At 42.0% G+C, this 13,817-nt stretch overlaps 1 protein-coding gene across 3 annotated transcripts in view; it reads left to right on the forward strand.

Annotated features, from left to right (window-relative positions):
* Window positions 1-5,137: 5,137 nt before the first annotated feature.
* Window positions 5,138-13,817, forward strand: part of PUM3 (pumilio RNA binding family member 3) — a 65,865-nt gene continuing 57,185 nt past the window's right edge. Inside the window, exons 1-3 of one of the 3 annotated variants that reach the window (XM_019517639.1) lie at window positions 5,138-5,302; window positions 9,312-9,413; window positions 11,400-11,579. In XM_019517639.1, coding sequence (XP_019373184.1) covers window positions 9,332-9,413; window positions 11,400-11,579 — 262 coding nt within the window. In that variant the 5' untranslated portion in view covers window positions 5,138-5,302; window positions 9,312-9,331. Of the gene's footprint in view, window positions 5,346-9,311; window positions 9,414-11,399; window positions 11,580-13,817 lie in introns of all 3 variants that reach the window. The other 2 variants (XM_019517638.1, XM_019517640.1) reach the window with 2 other exon arrangements.

The following is a 13,817-nucleotide window of genomic DNA, read 5'->3' on the forward strand; positions in this document are numbered from 1 at the left end:
AGTGCCCACGCGTCTTGTGTATCAGTGTCCCCGCACTGAAAAATGGCAGCAGGGCGCTTTGAACTAAAAAGCTCATCAAATGTGTTTTAGTTCAAAGTGCAATGCTGCCATTTTTTTCAGCACGGGGACACCCATACACATGACGCAGAAAGCTGTCAAAGCGCATCACTTTCCATGCAATTAATTGAATCTGCTGTGACATGCTGGACTGGGACAGATTCCCTCACATCTACAGGAGCCCAAAGTTTCTAAAAGGAATATTTTCAAATTACTGTCAAGTATTGCCTGGGAAAAGAAAAAAAAGAAAAAACAATATAAATAACAGCGGTAACAGGAGAACAACTTTTTTTCCATCAAGATTTCTGTCTCTATCATCTGTATAATCAGGCAGAAAGCAAGGTGGCACCTTAGAAACTTAACGTGTTCAGAAAGGCATTAGCTTTAATCAGTTGCTGACAAAGTAGGCAATTGCCTACATAAGCTTATGTCTTTCTGAACAATTTACGTCTCTAAGGGGCCACTATGCCCTACTTTGTGCCTCACTTCAGAGTAACATGACTACTTCTCTGTACTCTGTAATCAGTTATATTTATGATACTGAAGATGTATTTGTGAAACTATGACTTCACTTCATAGCTACCACAGTGAAGTGTGATGACAGTCACTTTTATGACTATGGGTTCCATTTACATTTGGGAGTGACATGGATAACTCTGCCTGAAATTGAAAGAGCATCTGACTGACATTTCATGCAGTGGACAATGTGGATGTTTTCAAGGTACTGGTGCCATCTGGTGGCCTGTAGTTGTATTATATGCATTGCTGCAAGCACCTTGGTATCCTCATTTTAAACCAGGACCTCATGGAGCACAGCACTATACAAACACAAAACAAAAAGACGTTCTGTCAGTATGAACTAAGGAGATAATAGAGGGATACAGACAAAGAAATACAAAGTAACAACAAGACAGCACTGATCAGCATGACTGACTTTGCTTTTAGCCCATAAGCAACGTAGCCATTGTCAAGTTTTACATTACAGACAAGAAGAGTTTTAACAAGTTTTGAACGGGGATAATCGCATAGCTTCTCACATGTTTATGCAGAGTTATTCCCATACATGAGTAGCAGCATAGGCAAAAGCAGGAAGGTAACTGTTTGAAAATGTATGTAGCAAGTGATGGAGGCTGGCCAATTGGAAGTGGGAGTCACTATCACAGTACTGCATGAAAGATGGCTGATAGGATGGGGATAGGCCTGGAAGAGGCTTGGAAAGTGAAGACTGTTAGCTTACATGATAGCGAGAGGGGAGCCAGCAATCAGATACAGAGAAGGATGACACAGTCAAAATGATGGGCTAGGAAAATACCAAATTTTCTTCTATACAATACACAAGTTTTCCCACAAAACCAGCCCCCAAAATTGGGGTGTGTGTTTTAAGTGGGGAAGCTAATGTTTCTGCCTGGGATAGAAACAATCTGCTTTGGTTCTGAATCTACAGTTCAGGAGCTGTGGTATTACTATTCAAGGCATTATGCCAATGCATTATGCATAAAGCTATTCTTAGGGCAATTTTGCTGTTTGCCAGCTGCCCTTGGTCTTCCTTCTCCTATTCTATAGCCTTGGCAACTCTTTTAGAAATAAATCCAGCTATGGAGACCAGTCTTTACCAGCAACTAGTATTTCAGCTTTAGTTGAGAAGAAGAGGGAGGAGGAGTTGACTGAAGATTAGGCTGTACCTGCTTTGCCACTCTGGAAAAACATCTTTATTTTCCTCTTCATTCTGCTTTTCAAAAACAGGGTGTCCATTTTATCCTGGGGCATGTTGTATGCTAGAAAATACAGTAATCTTCATAGCAGCATTCTGAAAGGGTATATACATGGGAGAATGATGTATTTTTTCAAGGCCAGAGATAAATATTGCAGCAGTAGAGATGTGAAATGATCCAAACTGAGACAAGTATTTCAGCTATGTGGATGTAAAAATCTATTTCTTAGAAATGTCATTCAGAAAGAATGAACAAGATTTAGTCATTGTCTGGATGTGTATACTTAAAAGACATAAAATCAGTTTATTAAAATAAATAATAACCACAAATATGTTTTTAAAGTAGTGAAAATTTGATTAAATGCAGTTTAAACCACATATCTCATTTTAATCCCTCTCTCCATAAAGATGGATCAGAATTCAGCTGATCACAATATTTGGTAAACTATTCAGTTTCTTCAAATATGCAAATTCAAAGGTCAAATTATAAATGGAGTTAGACTTGGGGAGGAGCAGAGGGTGAAACCATGTGTAAGAGTTGCACAGTCATGAATATTTATCTGCCATAACAAAAGCACTCATGGTTTAACTGGTAGTGAGAGGTATATACAGGTATTCACAGTATAGCTATCTTTGATTTTGGAAAAAGGGACATACAAAGTTTTTAGCGGTTCAAAATTTCATTGATAAAAAAACACATTGAATTAATTTATTTTACTGTAGGCTGAAAAAAATCTTCAATCTTAGTTTTCTTTATACATCCATACCTAATAACCTATAGTACGTACACTTTAACAATTAGTAGACTATTATTGTAGTCCCAATCCTGCAACTTTTGAATCAAATGGGTTTCTTCACTATTGATTTGAATAGAAGCAGACTTTGGCCTTAATCCCATAACTCCTTTCTCTAAATCTATTCATTTCTATTATCTTTTGAAAACACATTTATTTAAAGCAATGAAAATATAGGTGAAGATATAAAACAAATGCTGTAACACGGGCGAAATTGCTTGTTTGGTATAGAATATACATATATATATTCTTCTCGTAAGTGTAGGATGCATTTCTTTATTATGGTTTCTGTATCAACTATAACATATGCTACAGCAAGTTCTGTGGCATTCTTTTATGCTGGATATACACTGTTACTTTAATTACCATAATTAAGCAATCTTTATAAAAATGACTAGTTCACAAGTCAAGGCTCATGTAGTAATTTATTCAGCTAAAGACCTACATCCTCCTCCAGGGCAAAGACCAGGGCTTTACAGCCCAGGTTCTGAAAGATATTTAAATACCTAACCCCTGAGTTGAAGGGGAATTAAGGGTCACATCCAATAAAGGACATTGGTGCCTAAAAGCTAGGTGCTGCTGCATGAATCATGCAGGCTTAGAATTCTGTATTAGGTGATTGATAACGCTTCTTGTATAGTTTATGCAGAAACTTAGTTGCCTTAGAATAGGCTCTGAAGCAGCCTAGGCAATGATCAAGGATCTACCTAAGCCACCCAACAGGAACTGCTGAGGACAGCAGTGTGTCTGAACCACTTCTCTCTGAGGATTAGGCACCTCTGGCTTGAAAACCCATGCTTGAAAACTTTTCTGAGGTAGATGTTTCCAAGCTTTCTAAGAACAGCCCACTTATCTCTTTAAAAATACAGGCAGAGGGGGAAGTAAGGGTTATGGTACTGCCAGTGCCTAGCCTTGGTTACAGCACTTGCCCACAAAGTGGGAATCCTGAGTGTAATGTCCTCCTCAGACTGAGAGAGGTCAACCTACTTTTCCCAGGAGACCATCTTAACCATTATTAAGCCCTGGGCCCAGCAACCTATAGCCTGTGGAAACATTTGATCCAGCCTACAGACACAGGGTTTTGGCAGCATTTGGTGGTGCGGTTTTTGGCATCAGTTGTTCTCCTGTGCGGCTGTGGGGAAAAGTGGTGGTAGAGGCTGGTTTGTACTGCCTGGTACTTGCCTCTGACCCCAAAAAGGTTAAAAAGTTGATGACTTCTAGGCTATTCCAGATAGGGGCAGTTTCCCCTCTTTCTGGCTGGATGAAAGAATGTGAACACAAGGGAGCGTGACCATAAGTGGTTAGGGCATCCACATGGAGATGAGGGAGATCTAGGTTCACCCCTAACAATTCCACATAAAACACAGTTTGATCCAGCCCACAGACACATTTGTCCTGGGAGCAGGGCCCAGGCTCCACTACGCTGCTCTCCTGAGAAAGCACCCTAAGCCCTAGGCTGCACTCCCATTCACTGTAAAAGGCCTCATGGATTGCAGTCAGTTCAAGAAGTACTAGTGGGAGAGGACCAGTATGGGCCCTTGGCTACAGTAGTAGTCTTGCTGGCCTACTTGACTGTCAGCAAACAGCAGTCAGCCACCTCCTAGCTAGCAGTGGTCTTTTTCTTTTTTTAAAAAATTTCTCCCAGCTGTCTCAGGTGTCGCTGATCAAGGAGTCCTGTGAACTGGCCCTGGACCCCCTGCAGCAGTGCAGTGACAGGCTTGCTAGCCTCCTGGGTGGAAGACTATAGGACCCTGGTCTGCCTGGGCCATGGCCCAACCTGCAGTGCCTTTTTCCATTTTTTCCAATTTTCATGGGCAACACCCACTATGGGGTCCCTCAGAGGGCCCAGCCCTCCCAGCCTTGGTGCCTCAGGGTTGAGGCCCAGCCTTGGCCCCTGGAAGACTGCCAGCCCTTGCACTCAGGAGGACAGGTGAGCCTGCCCTGCGCTGGAAATACAGGCTTTTGTGGTTCAATCCCACCAGCACCCCTTCTTGGACTGGAGGCCTTCTTGGGGCCAAGTGTGGGCTCCACTGGCGGCTTTGCTTTCCTCTCCTCTCCTCCTGCAGCACAGCCGCTCCGGGCCCATGTCTGCTAGGCTCCTTGGCCTTTGGAGACCAAGAGCCAGGCCCTGCAGCATGGCACCCCGCAGCTGTCAACAGTGGGGGCGACACTCCTTTGGCTCTTCCTGCCGCGGGGGAGGGCAGTAGAGGGAGGGGCGCTGCCTGTCCCCACAGAGGCCCTCCTCAGCCTACTGCTCCCAGCGTTCTGTGAGCGGGAGACGTGGGCTCCAGCCCCTCACGCTAAGGGAGTGCGACCCAGGCCTCAAACCTCTAGGCCAAGCTTTGCGCTGCTGGGGTGACGCGGGGAGTAGAGAACTGGCGTATGTTCGTGTATGCACACGGGTGTGCTTATGGGTGTGCGCGCGTGTCACGTGGGCCCCCACAGCCCCGCCTGGGCTCCAGACCCCAGAGCAAAAGCAGCTGCTGCCCACGTCACGGTGCCTCATCCTGACCCCGCCTCCTGGCCACTACGGCGTCCCCCTGAGCCCCGCCCCCCGGATCGTGGCCCCGCCCATCAGCACCAGCTCCCTCTAAAAGGAAGGCACCTCCCGTGCTAATGAAGGGGTGGGGCTAAGATGGCCGCCCTCATCTCCTGGTGCTTTACGGCACTATTACGCGGTCTCAGCTCGCTCGGCCAATCGGAACGCAGGGGCTCCGGAAGCAGCCGTCAAGCAAGGCAAGCGAGGGTTGGGGAGTGGAGCAGTGTGAGACACGTGCGTGCGGGTGAGTTGGGGGCTGGCGGGCAGTGGGGCCAGGGCCGGGCTCGGGCAGCTCGAGTACTGCTGCAGCCCCTGGGAGGTGGTGCTGTCAACAAGAAGCAGCAGGACCGCAAACCGCGCGGAGCGGAGAACAAGCGGCGCGCGGGGAGCTTGGTTGGGGCTAATCGCTGGTCAGGCAGAACTAACTGGGTTAGTTTAGATCGTGCAACTCACTTTACTTCATCCTATATCGCTGTTTTGCTGTTGTGTAATAAGCGCTCTAGGTTTTGCAGGGGCAGGAGGACAGAGGCATGGACACTGGATACCTTGACTTCACTGCATGCGGTGCTGCAAGCAGCGTCCATAGACGAATAGACAAGCAGACCTACAGATCTGAACCATGTGGGATAAGGCTGCATCATTACTGTTACAACTAGAGTGAGCAGGTGGCAGACTTCATTTTCCAGCAGCTCTTGCCCCCATCCGTGTGGCTGGTTTTCATGGAGACCCCAGTAGCATAGGCACTGTGACAGTGTGGGGCCAGAGTTTCCATGCAGACCAGCCCCAGCAGTGCTAGCAGTGTGCACTGTTGGGCAGGGAGGTGCTTTGAGGCTGGGGCTGGGATCTTGTAGCAGTGTCAGTGTGGGCCAGAGACGGGGCAAAGCCGCGATCCGCTACCTGCACATCCCCACCTGGGGTGTGTGGGCAGCAGATTGTGGCTGTGTCCCAGCTCGGCCATGCTGTCACTGCTGCAGGAGCCTAGCTTTGGAGTAGCTTCCCACCCAGTCAGCACTGCTGGGGCTGGTCTCTGTGGAAATCCTGGCCCCACACTGTCACAACCTTGCTGCTCCTGTGATCTCCAAGTGATGCAGACTGTGAGATGGAGTCCACCTGATCCAGCCCATGGGCAAGACTTTGCCTGCCCCTACTCTGGAGTGATCTATGACCTTGTCAGTCCTTTCCCTGGCATCTGCTGTTTGTTGGGGCAGAGATGCTGGAGAAGGAAATGTTTCCCAACTGTTCCATTTGATGGCTCTCGCCCGTGTGGAACCCAGCTGTGCTGCCTGCCTCTACCCATTTCCATGGCAGTAAATTCCACAAGTGAACTACACGTGGCTTCAAAAAAAAAAACCAAAAAAACCTTTGTTTTAAACCTGCCTCCTACTTGGTTTCAGAGGGTGCCCCCTACCTCTAGCATTCTGGGCCCTGATGGGCAACAGTTCCCTGTTTACTTGGTTCACAGCCTTCATGATTTTCTGTGCCTCTTTCATCTTCCCCCTTTTGCTTTTCCCTTTTCAAGGGAAGCAGCCTAGCCTTTTTGGTCCCCGCCTTGGTTTGGCAGCAGCTCCAGGCCCATGTTTATCTTGGTTGCCCTTCTCTATGCCTCTTCTAATCCTGCCATCTTTTTGGAGATGTGGGGACCAGAGCTCCAGGCAGTATTCCAGATATTTTTGGGTTTGCATAATAGAACAATACAATTTTCCATTGTATTTTCAATTCTCTTCTTAAGGATGTCCTGCTTATTGGTGTTTTTGGTCACCACTGTGCACAGAGCCCATGGTTTTTTAAGGAGCTATCTAGGCAGACTCCAAGCTCTGTTTCCCAAGTCATAACAGCTAATTCAGAACCCAGCGCTGTGAATGCAGAGTTGAAGTTATATTTTTCAGCCCCCCACCCCATCTTCATTAGTTTGTAAACGTATAAATCTACCCTGCCTTCTGACTGGCTTCAGACTAACACTGCCAACAACCTCCCTTTAGCCTGTTCAAAGCTGAGCACACGGAAGAGCACTTGCAGGAGCGAGACCTCTAACTTTTATGGATTTACCCAATTCTCCAGTTCTTGTTTTTGTTTTCTTTATTTTGGTGATTCTCAACCAGGGGGGTGGGCTACCCACCAAATCCCTGGAAGGTGCAACAGTAAGTGTGATATGATCAGCAAAGTGGGAGGAGAGAAACAGTTTAGGGACAGGTTCAGGCTCTCCCTGCTGACCTGCTTCTCCATTTCCACTGCCCACTTTCCTCCACGAGGAGGTAAACCTTGTAATAAATAAACCAATTTGTTTTTTGTCTTGCCACTCAATTCATGGAAGTCATAGTGGGTGGATCTCAAACTTTTTTCAGACTAGTCTGCAGCACCTTCACTTTGGTCCTAGAGACAGTGGATTCGAACAGTGCCTTTTATGGTATTCTCTGAGGTGCCTTGCCAGCTCTGGAGCGGTCCTGAAAATAAGAATGAGTAAATAAGGTTCTATGTGCTGCTTGTATTCACCTTCCTTGCATGTCTGTTTTGTAGCTCATTGCAGAATCTGATCTTGGCCAGAAGCAGGAAAATTCCATGTTAATAAGCAGAAACCTTAAGAAGTCTTAATAATATCACTTGTGCTTTCTACCTGCGTGTGATCAGTGTGTAATTTGCTTAACTCTATGACACTAAGACACTATTCTTTTCTTTTTTTTTCTTTTGTGATCGCAAACATCGGTTAGTTGCACTTTGGATAAGTTCATGAGCTGTTTTAAGGTGCTTCTTGTAGTCCCATTGTCTACTTTGTAATGCAGTTATATTCCAGTTAACTGCATAATAATTGATGCAGGGAATGGTGAATGTCATTTTTAAGGTTTTAAGAGCAGCCACAAACTGATTGTTAGAAATCTTGAAAGTGACAAGTGCTAGCCAGTTCTGAGACTGCAAACATTACCCTGCTGGTAGTGAGTGATATGAGTTAGTGTATTAAATGAGCATTACTTGCACTTAGTTTGCATACATGCACAGCCTTCTTTCAGTGCCAAGGTGGTATACCTAAATGGAGTACACTGTGGGTGTGTCTACATGTGCTATTGGCACATAGTGGTAAACTCAGCACATAGCATGCTGGAGTTTATTGCTCCCAGGTGTGCTGTTTGAATGTGCACCTAGAACCCTGCAGCACATTGAGCCATGCTGGAGCAGCCCTGGCTGGCAGAGGGTGTCAGGCTGGGGAGGGAAATGGTTAGCCTGCTGGCCCAGAGCTGCTCCAGCCTAGCAAAACAGGCTGCATAGGAGCTGGCTGGGGCATGGGGTGCTCCATTATGGAGATAGCCATCAGGCACCCCCCTGCACTGAAGCACACTTGTGCCCCTGCTAGCCCCTCTGGCATTTACACGTGCCTCTCTGAGAAGTAAAACAAAAAAAAATACATAGCAAGATAGTACTTGTAAATACAAGTACTACCCTGCTGCAGAATTTGTTTCCTGAGGCCTAATGGGGCTGCACATGTAGATGCCAGACATTTACTGGAGAGTTAATTAGTCTACACAGTAAATGTCTTGTGTAAATGCACCCAGTATGTAGCTTTTACTTAATGCTCAGCCTGCTACGTTAGGCAAAATTCAAGAACATAAGGAAAATTCTGAGGGGAAGGCAAATTTATATTGAATATTAATACTACAAACTCTTTCCTTATGTAGTGTAGGCTTCAGAAATATTATAATAATAGTAGTAATAAGTAATCTTACGTGACTGTTGATAGTGAAAATATAAGTATGGTCTTTTTCCTTCTGTATGGTCCCTACTATACCCAAGTAAAGGTAGAGAGATGAGTCGCTTAATGACACCTAGCCATTTTTTTTCAGGTGGAAGACACATCTTTTAATGAAATTCCTGATCTAAGACTTAATGGAATTACTATGGACTTCTTCCTCAACAATTCCTGAATTCTCGAAGTTTTGACAGTAGTTTTCACGTTAACTTAACATTCATAGGGCTTGATGGAACACTTGTGTGCTTTGGTAATTGCTTGTAATGAGAGATGTAGTTACAAATTTGAGACAAGTGCAACTTAAAAGTATTTGATTATACTTTTATTTACAGTATATGTATGGTAGTGAATTTTCAGTGGTTATGTCTGACCATATAACAGGGCTTTTTAATGTGTTTAGAGTTTGTTATGCTTTTGAACTGTAATAGATGCTTTACTTCTAGTTACCAGTTGTTTTGGTACCTTCCTTTCCAGTATTTTGCAGTGCTGCCACTATGGAAGCCAAAAGTAAAAGAAAATTCACAGGAAAGAGTGGAAAAGCACCACATGGAAAAAGCAAATTTAAAAAAGACAACGGTAAGACGGGAAGAATATTTTCAAAAACAGTTTTATTGGGGATGTGAAGGATGCAGCACAGTAATTTATAGTAATTTATAAAATTGCTATAATAGTATTATACATTTTTATATAGGAAACTGTAATTCATTCAAGTAGGTTAATCGTGGTCAACAGGTTAAAAATACAGTGTGGAAAACAAGGAGCTGAAATAACAAAACAACCCATGTGTGCATCTCCTCAATTCTGAATACGTGATTTTAAAATATATGAGTGTAACATTTGAAAATATTTAAGTCCACACTCTCCCAGATGCCTTCAGCCTGTGGGGCAACAGTCACTGCAGTCTCTGCTTAAGAAAGTCTTGCAAGTAGAATGAGCAAAGTTAGGATTAGGGTGTCTCATCTCAAGTTTGTCATCTTAACTATTTTGCCTATTTATTGAGCATTATCATCAGATGGCACACGAATGTTTACAAAGTTGCTTTTATGTAGAAAAGGTATTTGTAGTTCAGGTTAATATAAAAAGGTTCCAGGGTTGATAAAATAATGATTTAAACAGTAGTTTATTTTAAATTAGGTATTTTTGTTTTGAGTTTTTTAATTTTTAAATTTTTAAAGAGCTTTTTATTAAAAGCAAATAAGACAACAGAATATTAATGGTGACTAATGTCATTATATAATATATTACTTAACTAGCTATAAGCATTTAAATTTTAAAAAGTGATTTTAATGAGTGGCTGAGTTACAGGGTGGGTGCTTTTCTATGTAAAGAAGGCTAGGAAAAATATAACTTGAACTCAAACTCTAGAAATATATGCAGTTTGCCAAGTTCTGTAATAAGGGCTTTATTAGTAGTAAATGCAAAACATGCTTGTTTGTTTATTTAAAAGCATTTGAGATTTATTTTGCTTGCTTAAAACTAAACTTTATATCCTGTTTTGTGCTAGTAATGTCAGCAGTTGTAGTGCAGCTGCCTTAGCAAATGTGAGTTGCCTAATAAATAAGCAGTATCATTCACTATTTTCTAATGGTGTTCAAATTAGAACAATAATCTAAAAGTGTAATCTCTAATCTAAAAATCTAATCTCTCTCTCTTACATATTCTTAAATAGAAGTATACAGTTCTCTCTCTTTGTTATCTAGGAGGGTACAATGTACCAAGCATAATGTAAAAGACTTGGTTTTGTTGATAAACTATTAGAATATATAGATTTACAACCACCAAAGATGTACTATTCTTGGAAGTAATTTGAAGTACACTTTGAAACTTTGATTTAAAGCTATCTACCCTGAAAGATATTAACACAGAATTTATATGTGAAATGTGTACGCATAGGTTGTGTGTCCATGAATGTTATGCTCCCTGCCCCTATTTAAATTACGTTGTGATTCTTTATCATCCCCAAATAATATAAGCAAACAATTTTGGTAATAGTTACTGGAGGTTTTCAGGAAATAAGAAACTCGAGAGTAAAACAGTCCAATCTGTACAATTGGAAATGAGTTTCAAGGAAGATTAAGTGCTTAGTTGCTGCCAGTTTGTGCCATCACTTCAACACCTGTGGTATTCCAGTAGTGCGTTTACCTGATAACGGATGGCAAGCAATTGTGCTTTTAAAATGTATAGCAAATACCTTTTAAAATGTATAGAAAATGGTTTTAATTAGGTGTTTACATGGGTATATGAAGGATTGGGGTCTGACACATTAGAATCCATGAATGTTTTCAATATAAGGTAGCTTTTTTTTTTCTTCTTTTCTCCTGTACTCCTGTCCTGTGCTCTAGAAAACTTAAGAGAAAACTAGGAGGGCAACTAAGGCTATGCTGTGAAATCTGTATTGGAGAGGTACAGGCATGCAAGTAGTTGTGTTGTGTTACTGTGTGCAGCCTGGTTGTTGTTATAATGAATATTTAAACTGTTCTGATGAAATTTTTTTAAAAATGTTTTCAGTAATATGATCATGTCTCCTTCACTCTGATCCTATTTTTGATTTTTTTTGACTAGATTCAGGTCCTCCCAAGAAGTTTCGTAGCAAAGGGGACAAGGCAGGAAAGCTTAAGTTCATTAAGAAGAAATATGAGAGAGGAAATAAAAAACCTGGTAAAGTTGGTAAGAATCAGTTCAAGAGCAAACAGCAGCCAGAAAATCTCACTAAGAGAAAACTCCAGAAAGATAAAGAGGGTGGTGAGTAGTAGTAATAATAATGCGTTAGACTTTCTATGATGAACATATATAACTTACTGCTTTTTCAATAGTATACCTTGCATGCCTCCATTACACTGTAAAGATGCATGTAAAAACATTTATTACTAGACTTCAGTGAAGTCTGAGGCCCTCCTGTAACTGCCTTGAACTGTGTAAAGTTGCATAACAGACTTCTAAACTGTATGAACTGGTTGTTCTCTGTGGTCTAATAACCGTAGACATGAGTGACCAGATATAATGCGAATGCACCTACTATGCAGAGTACCTTACGGTAGGTAAGCTAACACTGCATATTCTGTTCTACAGTAGGTAAGCAATCCTATACATCCCAAAATCCATGTATATGCAGTCAGCTTCCCCTGGAAATATGAGATGGCACTCAAAAAATACAGTAAGGTATTTTTCTTCTTCCTCTGTTGCCATCAGCTCCCCAACACTTGTCATATTAATAAAACTTGAATGCTAAAATGCATCTCTGTAAAAAGACATTACACTTTCTTTGGGAGTAGTGTTGTTTCAGCCACTGTAATTCAGTTATGACACAAATCACGTGAGCCATGGTGGCTGTAATAGTTTTTTGGAACTGTAACAAAGGCAGTCCACATGTTAACTAAACTTACTGGCTTGTTTCTTGGCATAATGTCACAAAATGTGACATGATGATGTGTAATAAAGCATTTGAAGGTCAAATTAAAGATGTGAGCTTTTTTAATGTGGTTATCCTGTTGGATTTACTGGCAAGTTTTTACATGGATCAGAAAAAGGTCAAATATATATGAAGTGGGTAATTTGGAGATGGTGTCCTCTTTAAAAGAGAAATCTTGCTCAAGAATGCCATCTGCTGGTTAAAGCTAACATTAGTGTAGAACTATAGTAGCCTTGAACTTGTCTTCTATCAAGACCATAGACTGCTGAAAATCAAAATATCAATTATGGACAAAAGTATGCTTGGAGCAAATTCGAAAGGGAAGAGGGAGCTGCTGCTCCAGACACTGTAACAGTTAAATATAGACAGTAGCAAAATTGCTTCAACTTTAACCCTAAATGAAGCTGGGTTCAAGTTGAAGTGATGTAGCTCGCTTGTACCTCTACAGGCTTGGGCATACATAAGTTATAGTGTAACAGTGTGCCCTGGGGCAACAGCCCCCCTCCCCTTTGGAAGCCACACCAAGTACTGCATTTTCTTGAATAAAACGCAGCCCTGAATATAGCGCACACTCTTTCTTTGAAAAGGTATCACAAAGGGGAAAAAAAGGTCTTCCGTTAGGTGAGTATCTTAGTCGCACCAGGTAGGGATTTGAGCCTGTTGCTAGCCCTGCGCAGCAGGTGAGACCCACAGACTGATCTGGGCCTGTGGGTCCAGGGCCATGTGGTGAGCTATAGGCAAGAAAATATAGTATATGCTTGTCCACGCCCTTGTTTAAACAAAGTATATTTATCTCCATTTATGCTGTTGGTCTTGGCTTGTAGCACTTTTTTTACCAGTTAAAAAGAGAGATCAATCTTGTGTTGACTTGCAATGTCTAAATTTGTGAACGTTGTTAAGTGTCTGGATAAGCACCTATATAATGATAAAACTAGATGTCCATTTGCTTTAATAGTTTCATAACTTTAGTCTTGGTGACCTGAGAACTGCAGTTTTATTATTGCTTCCCAGGGAACTGCAGTTCTTAATTTAAAGGATTGTCAAGATGGAGCTCATGGATTATCACAAATGGTGTTGCTTAATTATGGTGTAAATATAGCTTTTAGGCTTGTACATCAGCATTAACGTTTTCTTGTTTTGATTCTTATGGGGAATACACCTACTATATGAAAACTTTATAATAATGGAAGTGTTAACATGATATCACTTTAAGATTTTTTTTAACTTGTATGGAAGTTCGGTCTCATTTATTCAAATCTGAGCTGTGCTTCAGTTGTTGCTAATTGTTGAACAAACTGACTGACTGGCTTTCTATTCACTCTCTTTTTTCTTTTTCATTCACTTTTATATGTAATTAAAGACTTCTTGGGTTTTTTTTTTTAAGTTGTTAATTTGTTCTGTGATGGGGAGAAATACCTTACCCTACCTTGTGCAAACTGAAAAAGGAAAGCTAGCATGTTGGTAAAGGTGTGGCTGAAGTGCCTGATAAATACCATTAAAGAATGGTTAAAAATAGAGCTTTTAAATTAATCCGTTCTAAGGGAAGTTTAGTTTGGTACTAACTAGCATGT

Source organism: Gavialis gangeticus, unplaced genomic scaffold (assembly GCF_001723915.1).
Source record: "Gavialis gangeticus isolate Ggan-Ray unplaced genomic scaffold, GavGan_comp1, whole genome shotgun sequence".
NCBI classification, from domain to species: domain Eukaryota; kingdom Metazoa; phylum Chordata; order Crocodylia; family Gavialidae; genus Gavialis; species Gavialis gangeticus.